Below are 27959 nucleotides of genomic sequence, written 5' to 3' on the forward strand. Positions count from 1 at the left end.
CTTTCTGTTCGTGACTGCATCTCTCACTACCTAGAACAGTGCCTGGCTTCTACTAGTGCCCAGTTAGGTCCTGGTTAAATGTAGGTGTCACTGCTTTTGCAAGTAGCTCTGCTCCCACTAAACTGTCATTGGAAAGGATGGCACAGTACATGAAGGAGTGGGGGGAATGAAGACCCAATCCATGTGTCTTACTTTATTTATAAAACTTTTATGCAAATACCTCTAACAAAGTAGTACCGAACAGAAGTATAACACTCCTAATTAAACTTTTAATCACCTTTCCTTCTTCACAACATATTAAAGATGACTCTGGTTTTAGATTAATCTGCTGAGAAATTTAATAAGAAAGTTTTCACAAATCAAGTTTCCAAAGGATTCCAACTAAGAAGATGTGACTGTCAAGTGAATTTCTACCTTTATTTTAAATGGTCTGGGGTTTAACTAACCCCTGCCTTCTAAGAACGGGAAAGCTGACACCCAAGTTCATTAAGGCCTGAAGCCTTCACGAACTGCAGCCACCAAACAGACCCTTGAGCGACCTGAACGAGTCTGGGCAAACAGCTTAGACACAAATGTATTATATCAATAGTTAAACATTACCTTCTTTTATCTCTGCTCCACTATGTGGCTTGAATTCATGAGTACTTTTATTCATACACCTGGAAGAGAAAACTCTTGAGACACACTAACTCTCAAGAAAGAACAGTAAAAAAATGTCAGCAATTACGAGCCTGTTGTTAAAACACAGATGGGACTGCCTAGGTCTACAGTGTAAGTGAATAAGATGTTTTATGTTTTCTTTCATTTCCTTTCGAGGACAATAATTCTTACAGATAAAGGCCAGGTATTCACGTTTGCTTGACATAGTGATTCTGTACTTTAACACCCGATAATCATTCATACAGGAGGTAGGGCAGGATAAGGGCTTCGCTGGTTCGAACGATCCCATTTATTACACAGGCTAAAGGGCTAACCCCCAGCTCCGGGTCTGCCGCCCAGCACCACTCTCCTGTGCTGTGACGTGGGGAAGCGCTGGCACCTTCGCTACAGGGGCCACCTCTCCCGTGATGGGCAGGTAGCCACAGTGCATTGTCCTCTAGACTTCAGCAGTTATCAAGAGGGAAAAGAATGGTACGTGAGACACTTACATCACAGTTTATTTTAAGTACAGTCGTGATAGTGGACCTCATCTGTCTATTTAACACTGCTTCCCTTAATGGACCCTGTGAGGGTATAAAGTAAAAAGTGCAAAGCACTTTTAATCTTACAAATCCCCATTAAACTGTCATAAAAACATGAGATTTATATGAGATACCAGAGTAAGGTGCCCTTTCTCTGTCGTGGTCAGCCGTCTAGGTCACTGAGAGTGTAACGGGGGGGTCCTTTCAGTCCCTTGCCTAGGCCAAGGTCAGGGTCAGTCTGAAAGGCTTCTGACTGATCTGAATGTTCATTAGGTTAAAGAGTTTCCTAATTTTATAAGGTTCAGCTGGACACGCATCATGTCTCCAGGGGCCTGTCATTGCTGCTGCTGTGACCATCTTATTGTTGCGCAAATTAACTACGAAGAACTAATGAAGTCACAGCCCCACACAACAGTCCTCTTTTTACACACATGGTTTGATACACGACACAGGTCTGAATTATCGTCCTAATGTGGCTGAAAAAGCATGATAATTTAAAATCTTATTTCCAGGAGAAATCATTGGTAAAAGTTAACCTTGGACATTGAGGAGAACCAGTACTTAAGAACCATAATCTGTGCCAAGGGATTTAGCCCAAGGGGAGGGTGTGAGCTACATTGTAGCTTTTATTTTTTCTAATAGATCAATAAAATGTTTATGTTTAAAAAAGAGAGAGCACCAAAGTGACTGAAGAGGAAAATATAAACAAGCGATGCGACAATAATTGTAATTTCTGCAATCTAGGAAAATCCCTCAAAATTGGAGAAAAAACCTCCACAGCAGTGTATAGACATATTTTGGCATATTGTGTAACAGATTATTAATCCCAAACTGCTCCCGGTGGAAAGACAGAAGGAATATGAGAAGAATATATGTCAAGGAACTATCTGGATTGTAATGAACCCCTACATATGTTCAGTCAAAGCCAGTAAGCAAAGGCAATTTCAGTTTAACAGCTGTATATTCTTCAGCTTCAAAAAGATTGTTAAGTTTCAGTGTATCGAAAAATTTTAATTTAAGAGGGAAGTATGAAGTAAAACACATACTCAAAAAGAAACAATAAGTGAGGCTGAAAGATTTAGGACTAATGTTTTGGTAACTTGTTTTTTCCACTACATGCCCATCTAAAAATTATTTTGAAAAACAAGACTCATCCATCATTTACACATTGCTCTTGAAATTGCAGGTCACGTAAAGAAGCCGTCAGACACCATTCACATCACTGTCATCTCTAGGGCTACCTTTGGCTTACCTGGCATCTTTGCTGGCCACTGTAAACATGGCATCTGTCACTGGCTGGGCTGCCAAAGGAACCTGGGGAGCTACACTCTGGGTGACGGCTGGGGACACCAAAGCAGCAGTGACAGCATTTGCCAGAAGAGGAACAACAGATGCCTCTCCGGGTTTCTCTCCTGCATTCTCTGAGGTCTGATGGACAGCTGGAAAACTCGGAGCTCTCAGTTCCTGCGGGGAGCCTGTGGGTGGCCCCATACCTGCTGGATTGACCTTTCATGGTAAGCAAACAAACAAAAACAAAGCCATGAGGTCCAGACTGCTACTAATTAGGTATTACAGCTTTTCAAAGAATGGCACCTGTCTTCTTCAGTAGATTCCTTTCCTCCTGAGCCAGCTCCTTACCCCTCCAGGTATCCTGAAATGAACAGTCAACAACAAAGGCCACTCTACATGGTGGATGCTTCTGTAGCTTCTTAACCACAGACTCGACCGGCAGCTCATACTTCTAACCACTAAAATACCAGCCTCAGGGCTTCCCTGGTGGCGCAGCGGTTAAGAATCCGCCTGCCAATGAAGGGGACACGGGTTCAAGCCGTGGTCCGGGAAGATCCCACATGCCGTGGAGCAACTAAGCCCGTGCACCACAACTACTGAGTCTGTGCTCTAGAGCTCACAAGCCACAACTACTGAAGCCTGCGCGCCTAGAGTCTGTGCTCTGCAACAAGAGAAGCCACTGCAATGAGAAGCCCACGATGTCCATGCACTGCAGCGAAGAGTAGCCCCCGCTCGCCGCAACTAGAGAAAGCACGGGAGCAGCACCGAAGATCCAGTGCAGCCAAAAATAAATAAATAAAATAAACAAATTTTTTTAAAAAATTAAAAAAATAAAATAAAATAAAATACCAGCCCTGACCATTCATTAGTATTTAAGAACTGGCACATTTCTCTTTACTTAATTTTGGGAAAAGACTAACAGTCAATGTTACCAAATGCTCATAATGGTGTTCCTTCTATTAAAATACCCTTGGTAACCATTTTCTCTTTAATGAGTAGGAAACATGAATATAAACTGCACTAACTGCCACAAAAGCATGGCTCACAGTGGGAACGACACGGCCCTTAACTTGAAATCTTTGCTTTTCTACTCACACGTACTTAGACTGTACATGTACACTCCTATGTTACCAAGTTAAAAGACAAAGAGTGGGATTTCCCTGGTGGTCCAGTGGTAAAGAATCTACGTTGCAATGCAGGGGATGTGGGTTCGATCCCTGGTCAGGGAACTAAGATCCCACATGCCATGGGGCAACTAAGCCTGCGCCACAACTACTAAGCTTGCACACCTCAACTAGAGCCTGCATGCCACAAACTACAGAGCCCATGCGCCCTGGAGCTTGCGAGCCACAACTAGAGAAGAGAAAAACCAGCACACCACAACTAGGGAGAAGCCCATGCGCCGCAAGGAAAGATCCCGCGTGCCGCAACTAAGACCCAACGCAGCTCAAAATAAATAATAAATAAATAAAAAAATAAAAAGACAAAGAGTTAATTTCTCACCATAGAAAAGTATTCTCACTAATTGTTAAGAAAAGCACCAAATATCTAGGGCAAGAAAAGTTATTTCACAGACAAATGGACAAAATATAAAAAGTTTATTCTCACTAGTCATCAAAAAAGATAATTAAAAATGACCTATACCATTTTCTCACTTACCAAATTAGTAAAGATTAAAAATAAACATAATATTAATTTCTGAAGAAATACATTAAAAAAATAATAGACTTTCTCCACCAGATATCAAAACATGGAATGATCAAGAAGAAACCTATTGACTAAAACAAAGAGACAGTTATTTTAGAAATGGATCTTATACCTTAAAAATTTAGTATGTGATAAGATATTTTTAACCAATAGGGAAAGGCTGAGCTGGTAAATAAATGATTTAGGGACAAATGGAGATCCATTTGGCAGATATATCCTTATACCACTCATATACAGACATAAGTTCATCAACAGAGGCTTCTGGTTAAAGGCAGCGGCTTAAACACGTGGTTTATCATCCACGTCCTCCCAAAACCTCACCAAATGACAGTAAAGGAATCCTAACACCTAGAACAGCAGCTGGAGGAGGCTGATCTCCAGAGAAGTTCAGAAATTTGAACACATCTCAGGATGGACGTGAAGGTGGAGCTGAAAACAGGAATGTGGCCACAGTAAGTCTGTAGAAAAAACAGGTCCTGAGACCCATTCTTGCAGGTGCGTGCTGGCTTCTCAACACAAACTAAAGAAATCATTATATTTGAATTTTCATTAAATAATACAAAAAAAATCAGAAAAAGGATTATATACGCTAATACTTAAGTATATAAGTATGTGCCTGCACACACACATGCACACACACAAACACACTACACATTCTGTTCTGTAACTTCCTTTCTCATTCTACATTTTGAACATCTTTCTGGGTTGGTGTTGAGAAGCCCAGTGTCATTCTGATTCTTGGCTCTTTAAGTGTGACCTCTATTGTCGCTGGAAGTGTGTTGGATTGCCTTTTCCCCCATTGTTGGGGGGAAAATAATTCAGAAAGCTAGTAACTAAATTAACATCAGAATTAACTCTAAAACTAGAGCACACAGAGGACAAATAGAAACAGAAGTTCCTGTACTGGGCATGGGAAGCGTCAGCAAGGAGCACACACACCTCAGACCTCCCCTGGGAAGAGGGCAGGTTCTCGTGTGATGTCTCCACCACTTGGTGCAACTTCTTATGAAGCTCATCCATTTTCTGTTTTAATAGTTGTTCTTCAAAAGCATTTGCTTCTTTCCTTTTCATATAATGCCTGTCTTCATTAACTTTAGGAAAGAGAAAATATGGTTTGCATGTGAAATTTAAATTCAGGTCATCAGAGGAATCCACGCAAAATCAGTAAAAGGTTATTTTTAAGATGGCAAATTTTTTACTAGTCTTTTCCATGTGTGTTAGGTTATTAGAACTGAAATATGTATTACTTTTCAATTATAATTTTTACCTTCCCCTAGCACAGTTACTTTTAAGTTCAGGGCATGTAAGTTATAAAAATTTACATGATGAGCAACAAAAATATTTGGTAATAGCACGGTATGATACTAAGCACTGCTTGTAGAACAATCACGACTGTGCAAATCATTTGAAAATGGAACAGTTTTTAAAAGATTTAAATCTCTAGGTGCTTTCTAAGAAGGAGTAAGAGTAAAGTGCACCGAAAGGTCAGTGTGTCAGGTACACTGCTCTTGGTCCCATTTCCAATAACTGGTTAACATAACCACATCACGCACAAATCAAACCGTCCAGCTCAGAATTTAGCATCTGTGCAAGGCACAAAAGAGTCCTCCACGAGTGTCAACTGACTGTCCTCTCAGTTGTCAACCAAAAGAGAAATAATGAATGAACAAAAAGTGGCCTACAGAGTGGGCACAGCACAAATACTTAGATGGTGTAAAAGCGCTGAGTAGGACAGAGGTTCATTTTCCTCTGAGGTCCACATTGTTACAGCAAAGGCAAGTGCCAACACTGGTGTTAACATTCAGTCCTCCCTGGGGAACAAAGCTTGATCCACTGTACAGCACAGCCATGAATAACATGGCACTTTCATCAGAGGACTCCTGAATGTCTTATTTACAGTAGTTGCAGATCTTGAAAAATCTCAACTCCAGTTCCTAACTTAATCCTTTCACAGTCCAAATAACGGACCCAGAGGTTTAGAATTGCTAGATAAAGAAGTTCAAATCTGTACAGGTATTATTTGAAAGGTTAAAAATATCTACTTCACTAAAAGCTAAGGTAACACTGGTGTGGATATCTATCTCCTTTAGTGCTGTTTCAACCTCGAGTTTTGTTGTCAAAAGACACCACTTTAGCCTTTGGACAAATGTGGTTGCTACACTAGTATTAAACAAAGATTTTTAGGCTCCTGACAGGATGAGCTAGAGACATTTTTCTTGCAGATTCTTTCAGTATAGTCAATTATCTGCTAAAAATGTAATTACTCAGAGATGAGGATTATGTTAAGTGACCTAGGATAGCTCAGACTGTAAGACTGCAAGTACCCCATTGTTCATGCTTTCTCCGTTGATTGTATTTCTGGGCTCTCAGCTCTTCAAAGGAAAACTCTGACTCTCCACGAATAAGCTTCTCCTTGCAATACATGACAACCTGCTGAACATCAGCTTTGGCTGCCACAGGTGGGTGTGCAGAATATCCTGATTTAGAAATCATGATCACCCTTTGTTCCCTAAAATGGGGAAAATACATTATTTACAACAGTGTACTGAAGCAGCTCTTGAAGGAAACTAAGTAATAGATGAATGCACTGATTGTACTTGCATATTCAACTCTTTATCACAAGCTGCAGATGTTACTCCAGAAAGTTCTGAACCCTAGAAAGACAGAAAAGAAACACAAGCACTCACTTATCTGGAAAGAATCTATCATCCAAATTACTTCACAAAACAATATGAAAACACTCGAGGGGGTCTCTGAATCATGGAGTAGATTTGTATATGTTCTTTCAAGTTACAATTAATATCTGAAGCCTAGGTTTGCATTATTACTTTTATGATAACTTTTGCAACTAGAGTCCGATAAGAAAGCGATTTTAAAGTATCTGCTTGGTAGTCGAGAAGGGCACTTACTTCCCTTTGATACATAGTCCAGGAGCTGAGCCACAGCACCTATGTGTAATGAGTTTAACATTCCAAATAGCTACATTTAAAAAAAAATCATTAAAATTTTCTTCTGGTACTATTCTATGTTGAGGAGTCTCCAATGCTAGCATTCATTCACTAGACAAATATTTACTGAACATCTCATACATGTCATGTCCTGAGCTAGGTCCTGGGAAGTGACCATGAACAAGACCCAACTCTTCTGCCTAGAAACTTACAGTCGGGACAACAGGAAGCAATGAGACTGGCAAACATGAGTAGGATGTAAATTGGGATCATCTGAGTATCTGTCAAAGTTGGAAATTCATATTCTACATCAGGAATGTGCTACATTAATAAAACCTGCACATGTGTACTACGAACAGAGGCATTTCCATGGGATTTAGCTTAGAGGAGGTCCTTAGCAAACTTTGAAAGAGCAACAGTACTATGAAGAGGAAAGATGCTGGGAAGCAAGGAAAGAGCGTTTTCACAGGCTAATAAGCCATCAGGGCAGAAGAGCCACCTTGCCCCACTGCAATGGCAGGGAAAGGTGAAGTTATTTATTGGTTGGTGGCAGAAATGGACAGACATCATCTGACGGCTTCTGCAGTTTCCCTGAAATAGTATTTTTGCCAGTTCCTGAGGAAGAGGTTAGAGGTAGTCAGGTCTCAAGTTTGAGGAGAGTAAAAAGAAGTGTAAAATCATTATAATTTGGCATTAGAGAGTAAAATGGGAAACATAAGTGATATGTAAAACATAAAGAGTGAACTGGGAAATTGGAAGCATAATTGCTGGGGAGTAGTAAAAGCCCTGGCTGAGGTTACAGTTCGAAGCCAGGAGTGTTTTAGGTGGGCTCAGGTGCCTCCACGTGGGTGTGACCCAAGGTAGGGAATCCTGGGCCTGTGCAAGGGAGCCCCGCAGAACAAAGGAGGAGAGAGGCTGGTGGGAGGACGCGAAGACAGGAGGTCATGGAGCAGGGGTCCCTAGGCCAGACAATGCAGGAGGTTATGATCAGTGAGTTATTTTAAATTTAATATTTGAGGTGAGCAGTGGTGGATGATGACAGGCCCGGAGAGGTGCCGCAGGCACAGGTGGCTGACATGGAGGTTAGAGTCTTGGGAGACAAGGTCAAAGAAATGAGATGCCCAAGTAGCTGTGGAAGGTAGCTGGATGACCATTCCACACCCTTCCCAGTTCCCACATGAACTACAGTCATTATTATTACCTGATTCTTAGAAATGCAGCCTGAGTTATTTCCTGGATTGGATTTTGATGTAACCAGTTGGTTTACAATCTGAGCATTATGCAGAGGTTCTGAGGTTCTTGCTATGAGGGGAAAAAGATGAAATAAAAAGAAATAAGGGTAAAACCATATTAAATAAAATTATTACAGATACATTCCATTGATCTTTCAATAAGTAGCATTAAAAAATAAACTCATTTACACTGTCTCAGAAAGTGCAACTAAAATACTTTATAAATAAGAGAAATATGGTAGAGATAGCTTTCTAATCAATTCAAAATGCCCAAGAAAGTCCCTGAAAGACATATAAACTCTAGTTATTTTAAACAACAGGATAGTCAGTGCTTAATGCTAGAATGTAATCTATTATCTCTAAAAAAAAAAAAAATACTACATTTCTTTAAAAGTTGCATTAAACACATTTGATTCAATTCAGAGCAGATTCACTTCAGAGTAGGTATCGTCCTCTATGTGGGGCAATTTTTATTTTTATTTTTTAAAAATCCTAAAAATACAATGAAATCACCAAGTTTGTGTGTGTGTGTGTGTGTGTGTGTGTGTGTGTGTGTGTGCGTGCTGGAGGGGGGTTTCTTTTAAAGTGCTATGACAGAGCCCCTGCTCTGCTATTTATGAGGCATTATTATTATCAGAGCACCATCCCTGTTATCTAAGACAATATAATCAATAAATAGTGGATGGATTTGTTTTTTAAGGAAAACATAAAAAAGGCAGTGAAAATCACACTAAATTACCAACATCTTGGACATTTTAGAAAGCATTATTTACCTTGAGCTGACAAATGAGTTTCGTTGAGGCGTGTCTGAAACAACCTAAAAGACAGCAATAAAGGCATCAATATAGATTATAATTTACAGTTCAATATATATTATATTGAAGTGAAAACTAGGGACTTCCCTGGCGGCACAGTGGGTAAGAATCTGCCTACCAATGCAGGGGACACGGGTTCGAGCCCTGGTCTGGGAAGATCCCATGTGCCGTGAGCAACTAAGCCCATGTGCCGCAACTACTGAGCCCACGTGCCACAACTACTGAACCTCGTGTGCCTAGAGCCTGTGCTCCACAACAAGAGAAGCCACCACAACGAAAAGTATCCCCTGCTCACCGCAACTAGAGAAAGCCTGCGCGCAGCAATGAAGACCCAAAGCAGCCAAAAATAATTAATTAATTAATTATTATTTTTTTTTTTAAAGTGAAAACTAAACATGATAGACAGCTTACTATAAGCTAGTAAAGACTGCGGTTAAGAGAGAATGTAGGGCTTCCCTGGTGGCGCAGTGGTTGAGAGTCTGCCTGCTAATGCAGGGGACATGGGTTCGAGCCCTGGTCTGGGAAGATCCCACATGCCACAGAGCAACTGGGCCCGTGAGCCACAATTACTGAGCCTGCGCGTCTGGAGCCTGTTCTCCGTAACAAGAAAGGCCGTGATAGTGTAAGGCCCGTGCACCGCGATGAAGAGTGGCCCCCGCTTGCCGCAGCTAGAGAAAGCCCTCGCACAGAAACGAAGACCCAACACAGACAAAAATAAATAAATAAAATAAAATAAAATTAATAAAAAAAAAAAAGAGAGAATGTAAAGTTGAATTTTAGAGTTGCTTCAAAATTAAAAAAAAAAAAATTCTGGGATTGTCTTCATAACCAATACACTTATATTAGAAAAATTCCTCCTTTTGCCTCGTTTATGTTAGTGTTTCTTAAATTCATATAACAAACATACCCTCCTTCTGAGGGTATCAAGTATGTACATGTTACAACACGGGGTGTTCGAACTCTCTATTTTAGGCATTCTCTATATCTGGAACATATGAAAAGTATAATGGTTTGAAGAAAGATGTTAAAGTACAAAACTATTTTAAAAAGCAGATATATTACTGTTCATGCTGTGAGGACTTCTTAAACATGTCATTTCATGCATCTTTGCATGTTAATCAACCTATCAAGTAATATTCAACCTCCAAGCCCGACATTTTTGGGTGATATGAGGAGGGGTGCACAGTATGAAGAGACTGAGAGATGTACAACCAAATGCAGACAAATGCCGATGTTGTTTGACTCAATTCAAACAAACCAACGGTTTAAAAAAAAGGCAAAAAACAAAAACATTTTACATAATGAAGAATAGCTGAAAATTAGATGATATTAAAGAATTACTATTCATTTTGTTAGGTGTGAAAATGATGTAAGGTTCTGTAAGAAATCACCTTTTTGAGATGTTTATGGAAGTGTTTAGGGTAAAATATTTTGCTGTTTTGGATCTGCTTTAAATCCTTCAGCACAGGGACTTCCCTGGTGGCGCAGTGGTTAGCAGGCGATGCAGGTTCGAGCCCTGGTCCGGGAAGATTCCACATGCCGCGGAGCAACTAAGCCCACGCGCCACAACTACTGAGCCTGCACTCTACAGCCTGCGTGCCTAGAGCCCGTGTTCCGCAACAAGAGAAGCCACCACAATGAGAAGCCTGTGCACCGCAACAAAGAGAAAGCCGGCGTGCAGCAACAAAGACCCAACGCAGCCAGAAGTATATAAATAAATTAATTAAACAAAAAATCCTTCAGCACAGCGTGATCAAATATTAATAATTATTAAAAGCAAGTGATAAGTAAATGCAGGTTCATTATATTAACTTTTCTTTTTTTAATGCATACTTGAAAATTCTCATAATAAAGTTTAAAAAGAGCATGCGCACTGGAGCAAAGTTGAAAACGATGAGTGTATTAAGAGCCGGCAAGGGGTGCAGTAAGACAAGCTGTCTCTATGCTGCTAGACAGAGACAGCAGAAACCTGTACCACCTTTTGAGAAGGGAATTTGGTTACATGTACCACAAGCCTGAACACTCTTCATACACCCTTTGACTCCATAGTTTCAATTCTGAGAATCTATCAGAAGGAACCAGATAATAATAAGAAATACATTAGGAAATACTTTTATGATGAAGAAAAAAGACCTTGACACAGGGCTGCCTATGTACGTAAAACACGCCTGCAATCCTGTTACAAGTGGAGAAAAAAATGAGAACTAAAATTGAGGGGTTTCTTCTGCTTCTTTAGTTTTCTGTATTAGGGTATATATAAATAACACCCTAAATGAGGTGTATTTAATCACTGAAAAAGTTAAAAATTGTGAAAAACAAAGTTATTCATTAAAATATTCATTATGTTGTTATTTATAAAAATCAAAATGTTGGAAACAACTTTAATGTTCCATTGGAGAACAATTAAATTATGACATAGCTCTGCGGCAGACTTCACAACCACTTTATAAGTAGTATAAAAGTGCATAATTTCTTAAGAGCAGTATAAAGCTCAGTACATACAACCAGACATACAGTACGGTCTGCTATAAAAATACACAGACACTAAGGCACACACATAGGCATCGGAAAAGATATTGGAAGGAAGTGCACAAAAATGTTAACAGTAATATTTCTGGGCAGCTTTTCTACTATTCTGTATATCCACATTTCCCCCAATGAGAAGGATTTCCCTGTACAAACAGACAACAATAAAAATCTTTTAAGAGCAAACGTTGCATTTCAAGGTAGGAGACACTGCGTGGAGTTTTATTTTCAAACTACCTGTACTGTTGCTGCAGCAGTTCTCTAGGTTCGGCCTGGTTCTGAATTCCTCTCCGAAAAATGGCACTGGCGTGCTGCCGTTCCCCCTGGCCTTCCAGATGCCCAGCCCAGGCTACGTACAGAGGAGCTGACAGGGTCCCAATCCCATGGTTGTACAGAAACTCAAAAAACTGATGAAGGTCACTGTTGCACTCAGCCTGCAGAAATCCAAAGCAGACAGACATGAGAACGAGGGCACTGCCAGTCTCAGTGTGGCCGAGTCCAGCCAGACCGCAGCGTTCGTCTTCCTGGAGGCCTCAGGATGTACTGTGCAGGGGAAGGCCTGTGTGGTCCTCTGATGGCAAGCCTCAAAGTTAAGCTCGTTCCTTTCCTTGACATTCAATGTCCCCAGATAACCCACGTTATTTCCCAAGACAGCAGGTTCTGTAACGTAGTATATAAAGTTATACTCGTTCAAGCTCCACAGGCTTTCTCTAATCTTCATATTTTGAAACTTAGTCAACAAATCCCTGTTTACTTTATCTATTCCATTCATGATTTTATTACTAGAAATCATGCCCCCAAGCCTTTATTTCAAGATTGAAGAGACCCAGCCTAACCTGAGGCGGCCTTCTCCTTTTAGTACTAAATTTCATTTCTGAGAGTTAATATTTTCTTAATTATTTGCAATGAATTTAGTTTACAACCAGGAACCCACTGGGAGTGCCTGCTTATCTCCCCTTCCCCAAACATGCTTCTCATCCAACGAACCTTCTTTTAATCTAATGGTTTCTACCTCGTGTTGTCACATTTCAGACTTGATACACAGAGAAGGAGGATTTTAAAATTAAATCACTGATTCCACAGTACAGAAGCCAAAAGGTTGTAAAATACGTGTCTCTGGCCATACAACTTAAAAAAAATTTATGAAACGTAAGGTATCAGAATAAAAGACAGTCTAAAATGATCTTCAAATCTGGGGTAAAAAGCAAAAGGACAACATGACTAGAGATGTGGTTATACATCTGAAAATATACTTACAAATTTTAAACAATAATTGATGAACCTTGGGTCATTGTGGTATCTCTTCTTATCTAAAAATTCCTTCATTAGATGCTCTAATAAAGTTGTCAAATATTCTTTATTCTCAGGAAAATTCTCTTCTACCCATCGCATGTAACTAGAAAAAATACGGATAATACTAATTTTTCAGGACAGCGTATATAGTTTGTTTACAGAAAAAATAAATAAACAAAATGCTAACCTTTCCCATTCACCAAGCGGGTCATCGCCCTTGTAGCTCTGCATATGGGCTTCAAACATTCTAGAGCAGAGAAAAATATGTACATGGGATTATTAGGAATACTTCCTAAAAGCAAAAGATATATTTTATATTTGTCATCTATACACCTTAAAATAGAAATCTTAAATATCAATTCAAATGCTATAATAAAAATGAAAACAGCATTCCCTCAGAAGTCAGAAAACTCGGAAGCAGTCAGTGTTTCTTCAGAAGAAAGTAAGACGCAAGGCCCCTGAGGTAGCCCTATAAAGAAGCAGCTTAAAGAAGGTCCCCAGGTCTATCCCCAAGAGTCTCCCTCTCCTCTCACTGACTCCCGGTGTCACTACCACCACCACGAGGGGCAGCACCCAGAAGTTTGCTGCTCCTCCTCCTAATGTTGGGCCCCAGGCATGGCACTGACTCAGACCCCTCCCCTTGCTGCTCAGGAGCTTGGCTGGAAGACCTGAAGAGGGCTTGTGAAGGGTGCGCGACAGCCCAGGGTCCCACCAATCAGGGCTTCCAGATACAGTCTGCTTTCTGGGCCTCAGTGGAACACAACGTCCCTGAGGAAGAACACACAATGGCAATGCTCAGAAGTCAGTGGCTATAGCTCCCTGAGAACTCTGCTTGGCCCGACCTCCGTGTACCCAACCACAGCTTAAAAAAAAACAACCAAGCAAAGCAAAGTTCTCCAGGGGCCCCTAGGTGCTAGTGCGGTAAACAAACAAACAAAAAGAAAACTGTAAAATATTGTCAGGTGACATTAAGCACACAGGAAGAAAAACTCAGAAGATGGGAGAAGGGGTAAGAATGTGACAGGACTTACTATTTTTAGGTAGAGTTGTCAGGGAAAGAAAGCCTGCCTCTCTGAGGGGGTGACATTTGATCGGTGCCAGGGGTCCAAGCAGCTGTGTAAGTACGCTGAGGTAGGAGAAGGGTGGGGATGACAAGATCTCATTTGCATTTTAAAATGTGCATTCTGTCTCTCCAAGTGAAGAAGCGGGTGGGGGATGAGAATAGAAGGTGGAAACCAGTTAGGAAGCTACTGCAGAGCCCCAGTGACAGGGTGGACCATGGTGGGAACAGTAAGTGTGGAATTTGGGTGTTCTGGAGAAAGAAACAATGAGACTTGCTGATGGGATTGCACAATGGGTAAGAGACAGTCAAGCTAAGGAACACTCCTAGGTTTCTATCAGAGACGCTACATGACTTTTGTTACATGACTTTTTTCGGGGGTAGGGAAAAAAGGTTTGAAAGTAATACTTTCTTCTAGCTCTTGTACCTCAGGATACAGATGAAATCAATGTTTCTTATGACTCAAAATCCAGAAGCCACAAAAGAAAAGCTAGATGAAGTCAACTACATATAAATTAAAAGCTTCTATATGTCAAATAAACAAAACAAAACACGAAGCAGAGTCAAAAGAGAAATGATAAACTGGGATAACTAAACAGAGCTTCTAGAAGTTGGGGGGAAAAAACCAAACCCAACCCAGTTTAAGAAATGAACAAAAGGTATTCCACAGAAATATACTCAACCTCTCTCATAAGAGAAATTCACCTCACTGAGATACAACTTCTCACCCACCAGACTGCAACAATGTGACAAGTGTAGAGGGGAAGCAAAGGCAATCAGGCACTCCTACAACTTGCTTGCAGGTGGGAGTGTACACAGTCCCTGCCAGGGCAATTGGTAATAAGATCTACCAAAATTCCAGATGGATTTACTTTTGATCTAGCAAACCCACTTCTGGGAATCTAGAGGACAGATATATGCAAAATGTCACGTGTACAAGATTTTTCACTGCGGCACTATTTGTAATAGCAAAATATTGTCCACAACCCAAGTATCCATCAATGGGGGACTTTTTAGATCAATTGTGGTACATGAAATATCACGTAGTTGTAAAAAAGAATGAGAAAAGAATCTATGGATTGATAGAGTGAAATCTCCAAGGATAGTGTTAAGCAAAAAAAGCAGTGTGTACACTCTGCTACATTTTATGTGCAATAAAGGCAGGAATTGTACACACGCGTACATATATGTATATAGATATGGTCATATGTTATTATAATATAAATATTTATATTTGCAAAATAAATATAAAAATAAACTAGAAAAATGGTTACATATGAGGGAGTGGGAGAGCAGTCAAGTATAGAGCGCAGTGAACAGTTTTCTAAATCTTTTTTTAACTATGTAAATGTAGTACTTACTTTAAAAAGTTAAAAAGTCAAAATAAGGTCGGAAATACCTGATTTCTTTTTTAAAATGGGGGAAAACGAGCCTCTAATATCGAAATCCTTTGCAGGCTGGGCTAAAGAAAAAGTCTTAAGGCAAACAAATTTTTGTTTTGACAGCACTTAACCACCTGAGTCTTCGGATCCCCAGAGAGTTAAGATTACCTCGGTGCTGATAAAACTAACCAGTTTTACTTCCTGTCGCATATGGTTTAAGTGTTTTAAATGCTTTTGAAACAGTCTGGATATATCACCTAAGTCATACAAATAAAAAGCAAAGGCGTGGGAATTTTAAAAATTGTTAGCAGGCTGACATAAATGACGATAAACATAAGGGAACATTTTTCCCCTTAAAGTGCACATTATTCAAAGCCTTTTAAAAATTGACTGTGGGATTATGGGTTAAAGCAATTTTAAGTTCTCTCTCTTTCGCAGAATTTTAAAATGAGTGGCTTTGAAAGTTTCTCATGAAACCTACATGTAAGTTTTTTTTGTTGGGTTAGACGTTTTACTTCCACAGCGGCGATCTGCCCAGAGCGGATTCCTTACAAAGAATCAAGGAGCGCTGAGGGCCTCAGGAACCGTCCAAATCCCCCCAAACTGCCACTCCGGCCGCAGCTCGGCCTCAGGGCCGGGATCTCAGCGGAGAGTCCCGGCTACACGGTGCGCGGTCCTTTCCACGGCTCCCTAGTGGCCCACAACCCAGCTGGGATGGGGTGGGGGTGGGTGGGGTGACGGTGGGAGGGGACAAACTCCGGAGCCAAGGACAGGGGTTGGGAAGGGCAAAGGGAGGCAGGTCTGGGGCGGGCCGGGCCGGGGACCTGCAGTCCACCAGGCCCGAACCCAGGTACCCCAGCCCCCTGGCTGCCGGCAGCTGGGGATCACGCCCCCACCCGTCCCCTCCCACAGACCCACACTTACTGAAAAACATTTTCCGGGTTATCCATGGCTAGAGGACGCGAGCCAGCAGCAGCCCCACCTGCGCTGCCAGCGAGGAGCCGCCGCCAATTCGAATCTCCCGCGCAGCCGCAGTCGCCACGCCGAGCGTTTGCAAGGCGCCTGACCATTGGCCTCGGCTGCAGATGGGCTGGCCAATCGCCGGGGCCGTTGCCGGGAGACCAAGCCCCGCCTCCATCCCGCGCGCCGGCCTCTCCTTTCACGTCCCGCAGCCATGTTGAACCGAAAGCTCGCGGGGTCTTGAGCGTGGGCTGGGATTCGGGGTGCGGCGTGGTGAGGGCGTCCTAGGTTGGCTCAGGAGTAGGGAATGGGTTTTTTTTTCCTTAGCTGTCCAAGCTGCAACTGGCTTACATGGTTACACGATGAAAGCATCATCCCAGGGAAGGTATCGTAGGAGAAAAAAAACTAACTTGAGGTTCCCGAGGTGGAAAAAATTGTGCCTCGGCCCTTGGGTCCGGAGAGTCGTGCCTCTTCCCAATAAACCAGAATCGTTATGTCTGGTTTATGGAAAAAAGAAAATTAATACCGTTTGTAGAGTCGAGACTTGTTTGAGGTCGCAGAGTCCTGGGGGAAATGCCTGCCTCTGGCTTAAGAGGTAGGCAGGTGGGGTGAAAACGGAACCCCGCCGAGTGGCACACCTCCCGGTTTCCCGCAGTTTTCTGTTCCGCGTCCTTGCTGTAAGGAAAGAACCTAGATGCTGAAGCCCGTGAAATTTTGGTTCCAGACCCTAAAATGCTGTGGCAGAGAGCTAGGGAGTGAGTCATCAAAAGCCCAGGGAAGAACCTAAGTGGGTTTTAGCTTAGTGGCTATAACGTGAGGGCATGTGGGTAGGCACTTCAGGGTTAGTTATGTAAATTATATTGATACATGGCAAATGAAAGCGATGGGTTGGTACCCTTGGAGACCTCCAGGCTTGATTTAACTGATCTGAAAGGCTGTGTGGACAGAGTAAATGAGGGCTCAAGGGACTGGGAGTTGTTCCTGCCTCCAACTGGTAATTAAAGAACGGAAGTTTGGATAGAGTATAGAATGGCGGCCGGAAAGCTTTCACCATCTTCCGTGGAACTAGAAGCTATGGAGACCGAGGACTTATGGATTCGAAAACCAAAAATGAAGAGACCTCTTTGTCAAGGAGTCCAGATGTCTACGAAGACATATGTAATACGCTGATGCTTCCTACCTGAGAGTGAGTTGTCAAACAGTCAGCCTAACCTTCTCTGCCCCTTGGTTTTTTAGTAACTTCCCATTCTACTTCTCAAGGTTCTTTCAAGAGCCACTTGACAATGCAAGTAAAATATAAAGAGCTATTCATGTGATTACCTTCCTTTTAGAGAAGCTGTGTGGATATTTTGCTCTCTTAGGGCCCTTAAGTTAAATACCTTTAAAAAAAAAATTAGCTGCTTTTGGAAATCCTGATGCTCCCAGAGTCCAGAATTTCTTTCAGGGCATTGATTAATTAATTTGGATCTACACAAGTATCCAATTTGTGGGGTTGTTAACTCAGAGGGTGCTCACTCTGGGGTCTTTAGACAAGTTTAGGTTCTGCTGACCATTATAGGAATTAACACATTTTTAGGTCTCACTAACTCAAGTCTTCCACTTGTGTCTGATAGCACCTCAATCAGTCAACAGTCAGGAAACGTTGATCGGGCATCCACTGCTATTGGGTTTATACCTAATTACAACCTTATCTTACTGAAACAGATCCTGTCCTTAAGAAACTAGTGGTATTATCTGGGAGATGGAGATACAGACATAGAAAATATTAATTGCGAAATTAATGTGTATTAAGTGCTAAATTAATACACATATGATTTAGCCTATCTGCGAGGGGAGTCTGTAGGAGGGAGGGGACGTGGGGCCTGTCTGCTGTCTGTCAGAGAAAGCTTCATGGGGCAAGGGGGGCTTAACTTTTGACTTGGGCCTTAACAGGGGGTGCAGGGGGTGGTGGTGGATCTGGATTGGGGAGAGCCTGGGGAGGACATTCCTGATGTAAATGAGGGTTACTGAAGAAACTCACCCTTGAGGACTCCTGCTAATGAGCAGTGGAGATTCTTTTTGAAAGACTGGTTTGATAGTTTGATGTCTAATCTTAAATGCTAGATTAAGGAGTTTGTACTTGATCTTGATAGTAAACTGAGCCTTTTGGGAACAAATAGCACTGTGGTTATAGGACCTTATGGTAATTATACTTACCTCTACCCTGTTTTCTAACAGCTGCAGAGATGGTCTGCCCTCCTTCCTTTCTACTGCTAGGAGCTTCTTTCCCACCAGGCTTGTTTGTGGAGTAGGGTGAAGTATTGTGGATGCCTCTTCCACACTGCCCCTTGAAAAGGTCACAATGATCCCCTCTAAAGCCCTGATGCCAATCACTGTGGGTATATCTAGGAGTAACAGAAGTAAGTACTAGGGTTGTCAGCAGTTATTAGAATCTGACGTGTTTCTAGGAATAATTTCCTGGCTTACTCAATGCCTTCCCTTTGTCCTTAATTATGGATGCCCCTCTCTGCCATTATTCTTATTCTGAGGGGCAGTTACAATGACCCTCCCACACAATGGGTTCTTCATAATGTCCCTATTAGGTTAATTGACCCTGTTCCCAATAAATTGGCATTTACTGGGGACAGGGGAAGGGAGGGGTGGGTAGCAGAGGCAGAGAACAGTAATTTGCAGACTTTAAACTGGTATTGGAGGCAGAGGGAATGGAAGAAGGTGAAGTAGGGAATCAGATCTCAAGGAGGGAGAGTTCTCAGAACACAATGATGTCTTCAGTATGTAAGGAAAAGAAAAGAAAGATGATTTGGTGGCCTAGAAGAATTGACAGAAACAGCCATTGAAGCTGGCAAGGTTGATGCTTGTTTTCTAATATGCTGAGTTGGAGAGGTAACCAGGCGTTTGACCTTCCTACGTAACAAGACTGGGCACCGTGGAAGGAAGGGAGAGACAGGCCAGGTTGAAAGGCTTCAGGAGCTTCTTATTGAGGGAAGTTTCATGTGCTGTTTCCTAAGCCTAGAATGATTGTTTTTTTCTAAGAGCTTCACATTACCTCTACATGTCAGGAATAAAGGAAGAACTTCCAAAGAGTTTGATGAAGAAATAGTTTGATACTTTGATGAAGCAAATCTATAAACCCCGCAATGCTGGCAATTTACATAAATCAATAGAAGCAGAAAATACCCAAAGGCTCGCAAATATGTTGCCCATTAAAAAAAAAAATTCACTAATTGGAAGCTCGTGCCACTGACAGCATTTCAAATTTCATCTGCTCTGACTCTTATCTTCTTTAATCTTCTCCCTCTGCCCTTTTTTCTCAGATTTGTGTTGAGAGTGTGGTGATTGCCATGGAATATCTGAAAATCTGTTAAATAATAATCCTTGCTTCACTGATCTAGCCCTCCCTTTAATTTTTGGCATTGCTGTTGCCTTAGTGAATCTGTTATCTTCCCAAACCCACCCCAGAATGTAAGGGGGGAGGCTTGTTTTGATCTGGGTGGGAGTAAATGGTCCACCTGTGTCTAAGTTTGCCTTTCCTGCTTCTGAGGCAGAAATGTGCAGTTACAAGTCTCTCTTCCTTTAAAACTCTAATTTACTTTACCTGCTTGCTAATTTCAATATTAAATGTCTATTTCTGTAAAATGACTAATAGATTCTCTAAGTTATAGGAAGGCCAGTGAGTAAAGTATTTTTATTCATATTTGGGCTTTCAGTGACTTGTTATTCCAACATCATAATTTCCAGACTTATTGGAGAAGGAAAACCAGGCCATGTCAGGGGACATGAGCTCCAACCTTGCCTTTCCCAAGAAGCAGATAATGGGCAAATGACTTAAACTCTTAATCTGGGTGTCAGTTTCCTGATATGTAAAATGAAAAAAGAAATTTGCCTCCTTGTCTTCATAATGTTTCTCTGAATTCCACTCTCCTATAGCCTCAGAAGGTTCTCCACTCAATTTCTTGGGTTGTCACATGATATCAAAGTTAGAGCTCTGTTTAGAAAAGTGATTATTTTTCTCTAGGTACTGCCTGTTTGGCAGATGCAAACAATCACAGATACACATATATCTTCCTTCCACTGGGAAATTTAAAAGAATTTAGAATAGCAGTATTAGATATGTTGCTGAAACATCATATAAGATTAGAGATTTATAATTAAAATGGTTACAGAAAGCTGACAAGTGATTTAAGGGGCTATAAAGTATTGACATTAAGAATAAAGTTGATATGAAGAAAGGAAAAAATAAAGCCCATCTGAAATGTTTTTCATCTGAGACTGTTTGGTGACTTCAGAAGATGCCTGTGTGGTCAAAACCCAGAATGTACTCTTGTATCATTGCAGCCTAGGAGAAAGGATGGGAATCCCAGCTTCCTGCCCCCATCAGCCTCCCCAAGAATCTTTAATAGAATGTTCAGTTCTATGTACTAGGCTGGTATTTGTTTAAAGGACCTAAGTGATACCCAGATGTTATTTACATTTTGAGCCTGGTTCTAGAGACCAGAGACCCTATTCTTTTCTCTATCCTATTCTTCCCTTATTAGAGGCCTCTCAGGTCTTCATAAGCTTAGTCTTGCATCCTGATAAATGACTGCTCGTATTCTCTCCAAACTGGCCTACCTTAGCTCTGTGCATCTCTTCGGAATTCATCCCTCTTGTCGGCTACAGAGTTCTTTCTTCAGCTTCTGTACGCGAACATTGGTTGTATCCTTCCATTGCTGTGTAAATTGTGCTGTCTTGGATTCTGGGGCAGGTTGTTCTCCTAAGACTGAGGAAACCAGATACAGCAAACTTTAGTCTTGGAATCAAAAGCACACATGAAACATATTACTTCCCTTCATCAAAGGCACTTTCCTAAATTTGTAGGACTCACTCCCCTAGATTTAGGCTTCTCCAACCCTAATTGAGTGGGATGACTTCGTGATCAATGTCAGGGACTTATGGCTGTTCTCCAGTTTCCCTCTGTCCCCCAGCATCTAAGATAGAGCTTGTCTTCCTTTTCTCTTCACAGCTGCTGTCACCCATTCCATCTCTCATGACTTACAAAATAAGATGGATGAGAACAGTCACTTCAGATCCCACCCTTTTTCCTTTGGATCCCTGAGAAATGGAGGCTTTTGTTTATTTTAAAGTTTACCCAAATGGATATATTAATTAGTTTCTTCTAATTAAACTCAGGGTGGTATTTTAGCAACAAAACTTTTCTGTAGGCTATACCTACTCTACTCATAACCCTAATTCCTACAAGGCAATTGGAAAGAAAAGACTTAATGAGAGCATGTAAAGGAAAAGGCAGAAAATACAGATCAGGCAGCATCTCTGAACTCTACAAAATGTTTTGTAGAAGAAAGTAGTTCTGGCTTCTTGGGGAAAATCACTGCTCAAAAAGTGTCAGGCTTTTAGGAAAAACTACACCATCATCAGGCCCTGGCCAGCTTTATCTTAAAGGTAGCAGTTTGGCCATATAGGCAGTGACAGGTGACCACACCTCTCTTAAGTGATGATGGACCAACCCTTCTCCTGGTTCTCATAGAAGGTGTTTTGTTTCCACCTCAACTGGGTGTGCTGCAGTTCAACTTTGACACTAGCCACCTGGGAGTTAGTCAGAATCCACAGGTTTAAGGGCATGGTCCCCAACAAGATCATCCTTAGTTCAGACACCAGCCACAAGTTCCAGGGGTTCCCAGCTAGCCACACTTCTGATCCACTGGCTACAATTTCAGGGGTTCCCACAATCCTGTCCAGGTTTGACAATTTACTGTAATGACTCACAGAACTCAGGAAAGTGCTATGTGGACGATTACAGCTTTATTATAAAGGATACGCATGGGGCAAGGTCTGGGAGTGTCCTCAATGTGGACCCTCTCTCCGTGGAGTCAGGGTATGTTATTTCCCTGGCATGTCAGTGTGTTCATCAATCAGGAATCTCCACTGAGCTTCAGTGTCCAGAGTTTTTACTGGCGTTTCATTATGGAAAAATGACTGATTAAATCATTGGGCACATGAGTGAACTCAATCTCCGACCCTCCCTCCCCTTTCTTGATGTCAGGAGGTCTGACTGATGTTAGGACTCAAAGCCCCAACCTTCTAATCACATGATTTACCTTTCTGCTGACCAGTCCCCATCCTGAGGCTATATAGGGACCCACCAGGTGTCATCTCATTAGTATAACAAAGACACTGTGATCACTTAAGAAATTCCCAGTGTTCTTGAAGCTCTGTGCCAGGAACCCTGGTCATAGAGCAGACAAATTTCTTTTTATTATACCATGGAGGTGGTCTGCATCTCTGAGCATAAGCTCAAAATTTCATTAGCATTAATAGCCTCTCTACCTTATAACATTATCTATACTTTCAAGACAGCAATCCTTTCCTCTTATCAAGTTGCTAAGTCTTTAGTATTCTTGCTCAGATTGGATTGCTTCTGCCCCTTCAAAGAGCTGGACACTTCCCAATCTAGAGAAAAGAGCTAAAATCAAGTTTCAAACTTGTTTATTTAAAAGCATCAACTTCCGGGATAGTCCTGACAGATGTTTGTATAGCTGAGCACTAGTATAATTCTTGTCTGTGTATCAAAGTCTGAATGAGGTCCTTTTGTTTGTCCCTTAGGAAACAAAGGAGTGATGTTGAGGGTACCATGAGTTACCTGGAGCCTAGTTTACCAGATGCTTAGTCTAGGCATATATATGGTGTTAAAAAAAAAAAATGAAGACAATTGAGGTGATACAAACAAACTTTATTTAATACTTCATGAAGCAGATGGTCTCTGTTCTCAAGAGTCCAGAGAATTGTGAAGCAGGGGAGGAAGTGGCAAATTTTTGTAGAAAATGAACAAGGTAGAGAAAAATAAAAAATGAACAAAAGACAAGGAAAACATTCGACTTACTTGGTGATCGGGGATTAGTCTCATGGATGATGTAACTTCTGGGCAGATGGAATCCTTACAAGAACATGAAACTTTAAATATTAGGTTTTGGCTTGCTGATGTGATCGTGAATCAATATTAATTGGTTTGCTGAGGAAAGGCCATTGTTAGGTTAAATAAAGATTTCAACAATAGTTAATTATCATATATATTACATGGGCATGCTTCATGTGTAGATGATTTCTTTTCCCCAGGGAATGACAAAAATTTCTAACTAACCCTAGGCAACTAGAGGCACAGTGGTGATAGCCTTCCACTCAACAACGTTGGTTCTCTTTTCATTTATTTAGGTCTTTAATTTCTTTCAACCATGTTTTGTAGTTTTCAGTGTACAAGTCTTGCACCACCTTGATTAAATTTATTCCTAAGTGTTTTATTATTTTTGATGCTATTGTAAATGAAAAATAGTTTCTTAATTTCATTTCTTCTTTTTTAAAAAATTTACTTATTTTATTTATTTATTTTTGGCTGCATTGGGTCTTCATTGCTGTGTGCGGGCTTTCTCTAGTTGCGGCGAGCGGGGGCTACTCTTCGTTGCAGTGCCTGCGCTTCTCATTGTGGTGGCTTCTCTTGTAGCGGAGCACGGGCTCTAGGTGCGTGGGCTTCAGTACTTGTGGCACGTAGGTTCAGTAGTGTGGCTCGCAGGCTCTAGAGTGCAGGTTTAGTAGTTGTGGCGGAAAGGCTTAGTTGCTCCGCAGCATGTGGGATCTTCCCGGACCAGGGCTCAAACCCATGTCCCCTGCATTGGCAGGTGGATTCTTAACCACTGCGCCACCAGGGAAGCCCTTAATTTCATTTCTTGATTGGTTATTGCTACTGTGTAGAAATACCCCTGCTTTTTGTATATTGATCTTGTATCTTGCAAATTTGCTAAATTATTTTATTAGTTCTGATGGTTTTGTGGTGGATTCTTTTATATTTCCTATACATAAGATAATGTCTTCAAAAGTGCAGATTGCAAAAAGTGATAGTTTTACTTTTCTCTTTCCAATTTGGATGCCTTTTATTTCTTTTTATTGTTTAATTGCTCCGGCTAGAATGGCGATGGCCATTGGTTGAGTGAGTGCTGTGCACTAGGCACTGTGCCAAACCCTGTTATGTGACACAGTGACATTTGCTATTTGCCCCTGTAGTTTCCATTCTCTATATTCTGGCAATAATCTTCAAGTCCTTCAGCAGAGAGAGCGACCCCTCTCCAATTCTCAGTCCCTAAGGTCTACACACACACACACACACACACACACACACACACACACACACACCCTCTGCTTCTTACCCCAGGGAAGCACACTCCACCTGTCCCCTGCCCCCTCCCAGAGGAGATGACTGTGTCAGGTTTGTATAACAGGGTGTGAAAATTGGTCTCTAATTGTGGCAAGTGAGGGAGAAAGGTGAGCTCAGGAAGCCCAAGCCCAGTCAGGACAGGCTGCAGCTGAGTGCCTATGTGTCTCATTGATCATGTCTGTGTATGTGCGTGCTCTCCTAGTGTGTGCATGCCATATTTGACAGTTTGGATTTATGTGTTGGGGGGTGTTAGGTGGGAGGAATAAGGTCTCATAACCCACCTATGTACTTCCTCATAAATTACTTCAGTATGTGTAATTAGTGGATGTGGTGCCCTTGTACAGTGTACAACCTAAGCAACTGTATATGGTAGCCTTGCCCTGTTTCCTTCTGGTCTTTGATTCTGCTGTCCCACTGCTGGGAACATTCTCTTGCCCACTTTTTGTTTGGTTAAGTTCTTAGCTTTCATGTATCAGTGTCCCCAGGTTGGGATTGGGGGTTCAACCCTCATGCATTCATATACAGACTGGCTTCCACTCCATATAGGACAAAACACCCCAGAAATAGAAGTTAAACAAATTGTAAAGTCATACTATTTCCAATTCAAATTTTTGTTGTTGTTGTTGAGATTGTTCTTTTTTTAAATTAATTAATTAATTAATTAATTAATTTTTGTCTGCGTTGTGTCTTCGTTGCTGCTGCGTGTGGGCTTTTCTCTAGTTGTGGCGAGTGGGGGGTACTCTTCGTTGCGGTGTGCTTACTTCTCATTGCGGTGGCTTCTCTTGTTGCGGAGCACAGGCTCTAGGTGCACGGGCTTCAGTAGTTGTGGCACACGGGCTCAGTAGTTGTGGCTCGTGGGCTCTAGAGCGCAGCCTCAGTAGTTGTGGCACATGGGCTTAGTTGCTCTGCGGCATGTGGGATCTTCCCAGACCAGGGCTCAAACCCGTGTCCCCTGCATTGGCAGGTGGATTCTTAACCACTGCGCCACCAGGGAAGTCCCTCCAATTCAAATTTAAGGTAAGGATTTAACTTAAGGATTTTGCCTTAATTTCTTTGATTTTGTTTTTGTCACTTTTTTATGTTAATGATCTTGGATTCTAATGCCATTTATCTAGTTAATTATTTGTTTTATATTACAGCATACACAAAACAGTTTCAAAATAACACCAATATTACTACTACTACTAGGACTATTAAATGTAGTACAAAATTTCTCTATATTTCTTTTTACCCTTCTTGGGCTATATTCCTAGTGGGCTGTTCAAAGTAATGAATTTAAAGTTAGTTGAATAGTTTTTCTCTTGTGATCATGCCACCAACTTGAAATAGAATTGAGTAAATTTGTTTCAGTTTGCTTTTTTAGAGGCCACTTTATTTTCCCATTAGGTTTAATTTTTTAAAGTTATGTAAAACATTTACCTAGCTCCAAAGTAAAAATTATAAAACAAGTTATATTCAGAGAGTTTACCTTCCATCCTCATTCCCTCTCTCCTCTTATAGGTAATAATTTTCATTGGCTTTTTTTAAAATTAATTTTTATTGGCGTATAGTTGCTTTACATTGTTGTTTTAGTTTCTGCTGTTCAGCATGGACAGCTACATGTAAAAGAATGAAATTAGAACACTCCCTAACACCACACACAAAAATAAACTCAAATGGACTAAAGGCCTAAATGTAAGGCCGGATACAATAAAACTCTCAGAGGAAAACATAGGCAAAACACTCTTTGACATAAATTGCAGCAAGATCTTTTTCAATTCCACCGCCTAGAGTAATGAAGATAAAAACAAAAATAAACAAATGGGATCTAATTAAACTTAAAAGCTTTTGCACAGCAAAGGAAACCATAAACAGAATGAAAAGATAACCCTCAGAATGGGAGAAAATATTTGCAAATGAAGCAACTGGCAAAGGATTAATCTCCAAAATATACAAGCAGCTCATGCAGCTCATTAGCTTTTGGTTTATCCTTGTTTCTTTTTGAAAATATAAGTAAATGTGCACACACACATACTCTTCCTGTTACACAAGAGGTAGCAGATTTTACACACCATTCTTCCCTTGCTTTTTAAACAGTTCGCATGGAGATCCCTGCATGCAACATACAGAGATAATCCTTAGTGTGTGGTTGGTCCATGTTCACAGTGGGCGTCCCCAGCATGTGCCACTTGTGCCTGGTGGGGCTGGAGTGTGCCCGTTGGAGTCCATTTGTCAAAGGCTCCATCCTGGGGAGAAAAGGAGGCAGGCACATCGGGGGTGATCCTGTAATGAAGCTGTGGCTGTTTGTAGGGTGGGTATTCCTGAGGACAGCGTGGTGGCTGTTTCTGGAATCTTCCCCTTCCCTATCCCTGGACACCTGTCTAGCTCCTAGGATAAGAGAGGCAGTCAGTAAAGGCTGCTGAGTTTTCTCATTGTAAACTCTGCTGGAGGGCCCTGTTCACAAAGTGACATGATAACAGAGGGAGCTGTGTCTCCAGGCTCCCTTCCCCACATGCACCTTCTGGTCGCAGCCCAGGGCTCCACATGGAGTCAGACTGTGTCCAGTGGGAGAGGCAGCGGAGCTGCTCATGATCACATGGGAGAAACTTCTCAGGGCGCCTAGCAATGGTGGCAAGGTGGGAAGGACGGGGCTTATCCAAGGGCTAAGGCTCTGCGTCGAGACCACTGAGTGGGCCACTGAGCAGTAAAAAACAAACCACCCTAAATTAAGCTAATATGCAGCCAATGTAGAAACCACTTCTTTTCTAAGTTCATCTCTTATAATAACTTGTCCAACACAACCAATAGCAGCCAACGTGCAGTGCTAACATTGTTTTTAGCATCTTCTTCTGAAGTGATGAGTTCATTAGGCTGTGTCATCTGTTGGTGATGGTGCCGTCAAATGTTTGCCACTTCATAACATGAACCTCCTTCCGTCCAGCTTTGTTTAATATCATCTTCACTGCCCTCTCCCTTCACTGCCCTCTCCCTTCACTGTCTCTAAGCCAGTTGCACATACTTTGGTTTTTTATCAGCATCAGAATTCTTCCAGGATCTTCTAGGATAGGTTAGGTTATGGTTGGGTAGCAAACAAAGCTCCAACAAAATCTTAGTGACTTATAACTACAAAGGATTTTTTTTCTCACTAAAGTTACATAGACTTGGAAGCTTACTTAGTAACTTACCTTTTTAGCTTTTAGGTCTCTGAATCGAAAGGTACCACATCCTGACTTGATGCAGAGACGACTGTGCATCCCCCAGGGGCCTTGGACTTGATATCGTGATAGTCTGGGACTTTGTTTGGTTGTCTCCTTTGGGGCATGGAGAGTGCATGTTGCCTGTGGGACGGACGGTGAGCCGAATGTTTGGCAAGATTTAGTAGCCAC

General features: G+C 41.5%; 2 protein-coding genes across 7 annotated transcripts in view; one reads left to right on the plus strand and one right to left on the minus strand.

The window, feature by feature from the left end:
• The window catches only part of BUB1 (BUB1 mitotic checkpoint serine/threonine kinase), a 41926-nt gene extending 25457 nt beyond the window's left edge, over positions 1-16469 (minus strand). For 2 of the 3 annotated variants that reach the window (XM_059942310.1, XM_059942308.1), the window contains exons 1-11: positions 16359-16469; positions 13180-13239; positions 12957-13095; positions 11937-12133; positions 9132-9175; positions 8328-8428; positions 6780-6832; positions 6503-6687; positions 5118-5269; positions 2434-2687; positions 601-659 (exon numbers count right to left, since the gene is read on the minus strand). In XM_059942310.1, the coding sequence (XP_059798293.1) occupies positions 601-659; positions 2434-2687; positions 5118-5269; positions 6503-6687; positions 6780-6832; positions 8328-8428; positions 9132-9175; positions 11937-12133; positions 12957-13095; positions 13180-13239; positions 16359-16384 (1270 nt within the window). In that variant the 5' untranslated portion in view covers positions 16385-16469. The remainder of the gene's footprint in view (positions 1-600; positions 660-2433; positions 2688-5117; positions 5270-6502; positions 6688-6779; positions 6833-8327; positions 8429-9131; positions 9176-11936; positions 12134-12956; positions 13096-13179; positions 13240-16358) is intronic. The other variant, XM_059942309.1, reaches the window with a different exon arrangement.
• A 165-nt stretch (positions 16470-16634) lies between these two features.
• ACOXL (acyl-CoA oxidase like) overlaps positions 16635-27959 on the plus strand; it is a 367866-nt gene continuing 356541 nt past the window's right edge. For all 4 annotated transcript variants that reach the window (XM_059942311.1, XM_059942314.1, XM_059942312.1 and 1 more), the window contains exon 1: positions 16635-17580. The gene's annotated coding sequence lies outside the window, so the exon portion shown is untranslated. The remainder of the gene's footprint in view (positions 17581-27959) is intronic.

Source organism: Balaenoptera ricei, chromosome 13 (genome assembly GCF_028023285.1).
Source record: "Balaenoptera ricei isolate mBalRic1 chromosome 13, mBalRic1.hap2, whole genome shotgun sequence".
Classification (NCBI taxonomy): Eukaryota; Metazoa; Chordata; class Mammalia; order Artiodactyla; family Balaenopteridae; genus Balaenoptera; species Balaenoptera ricei.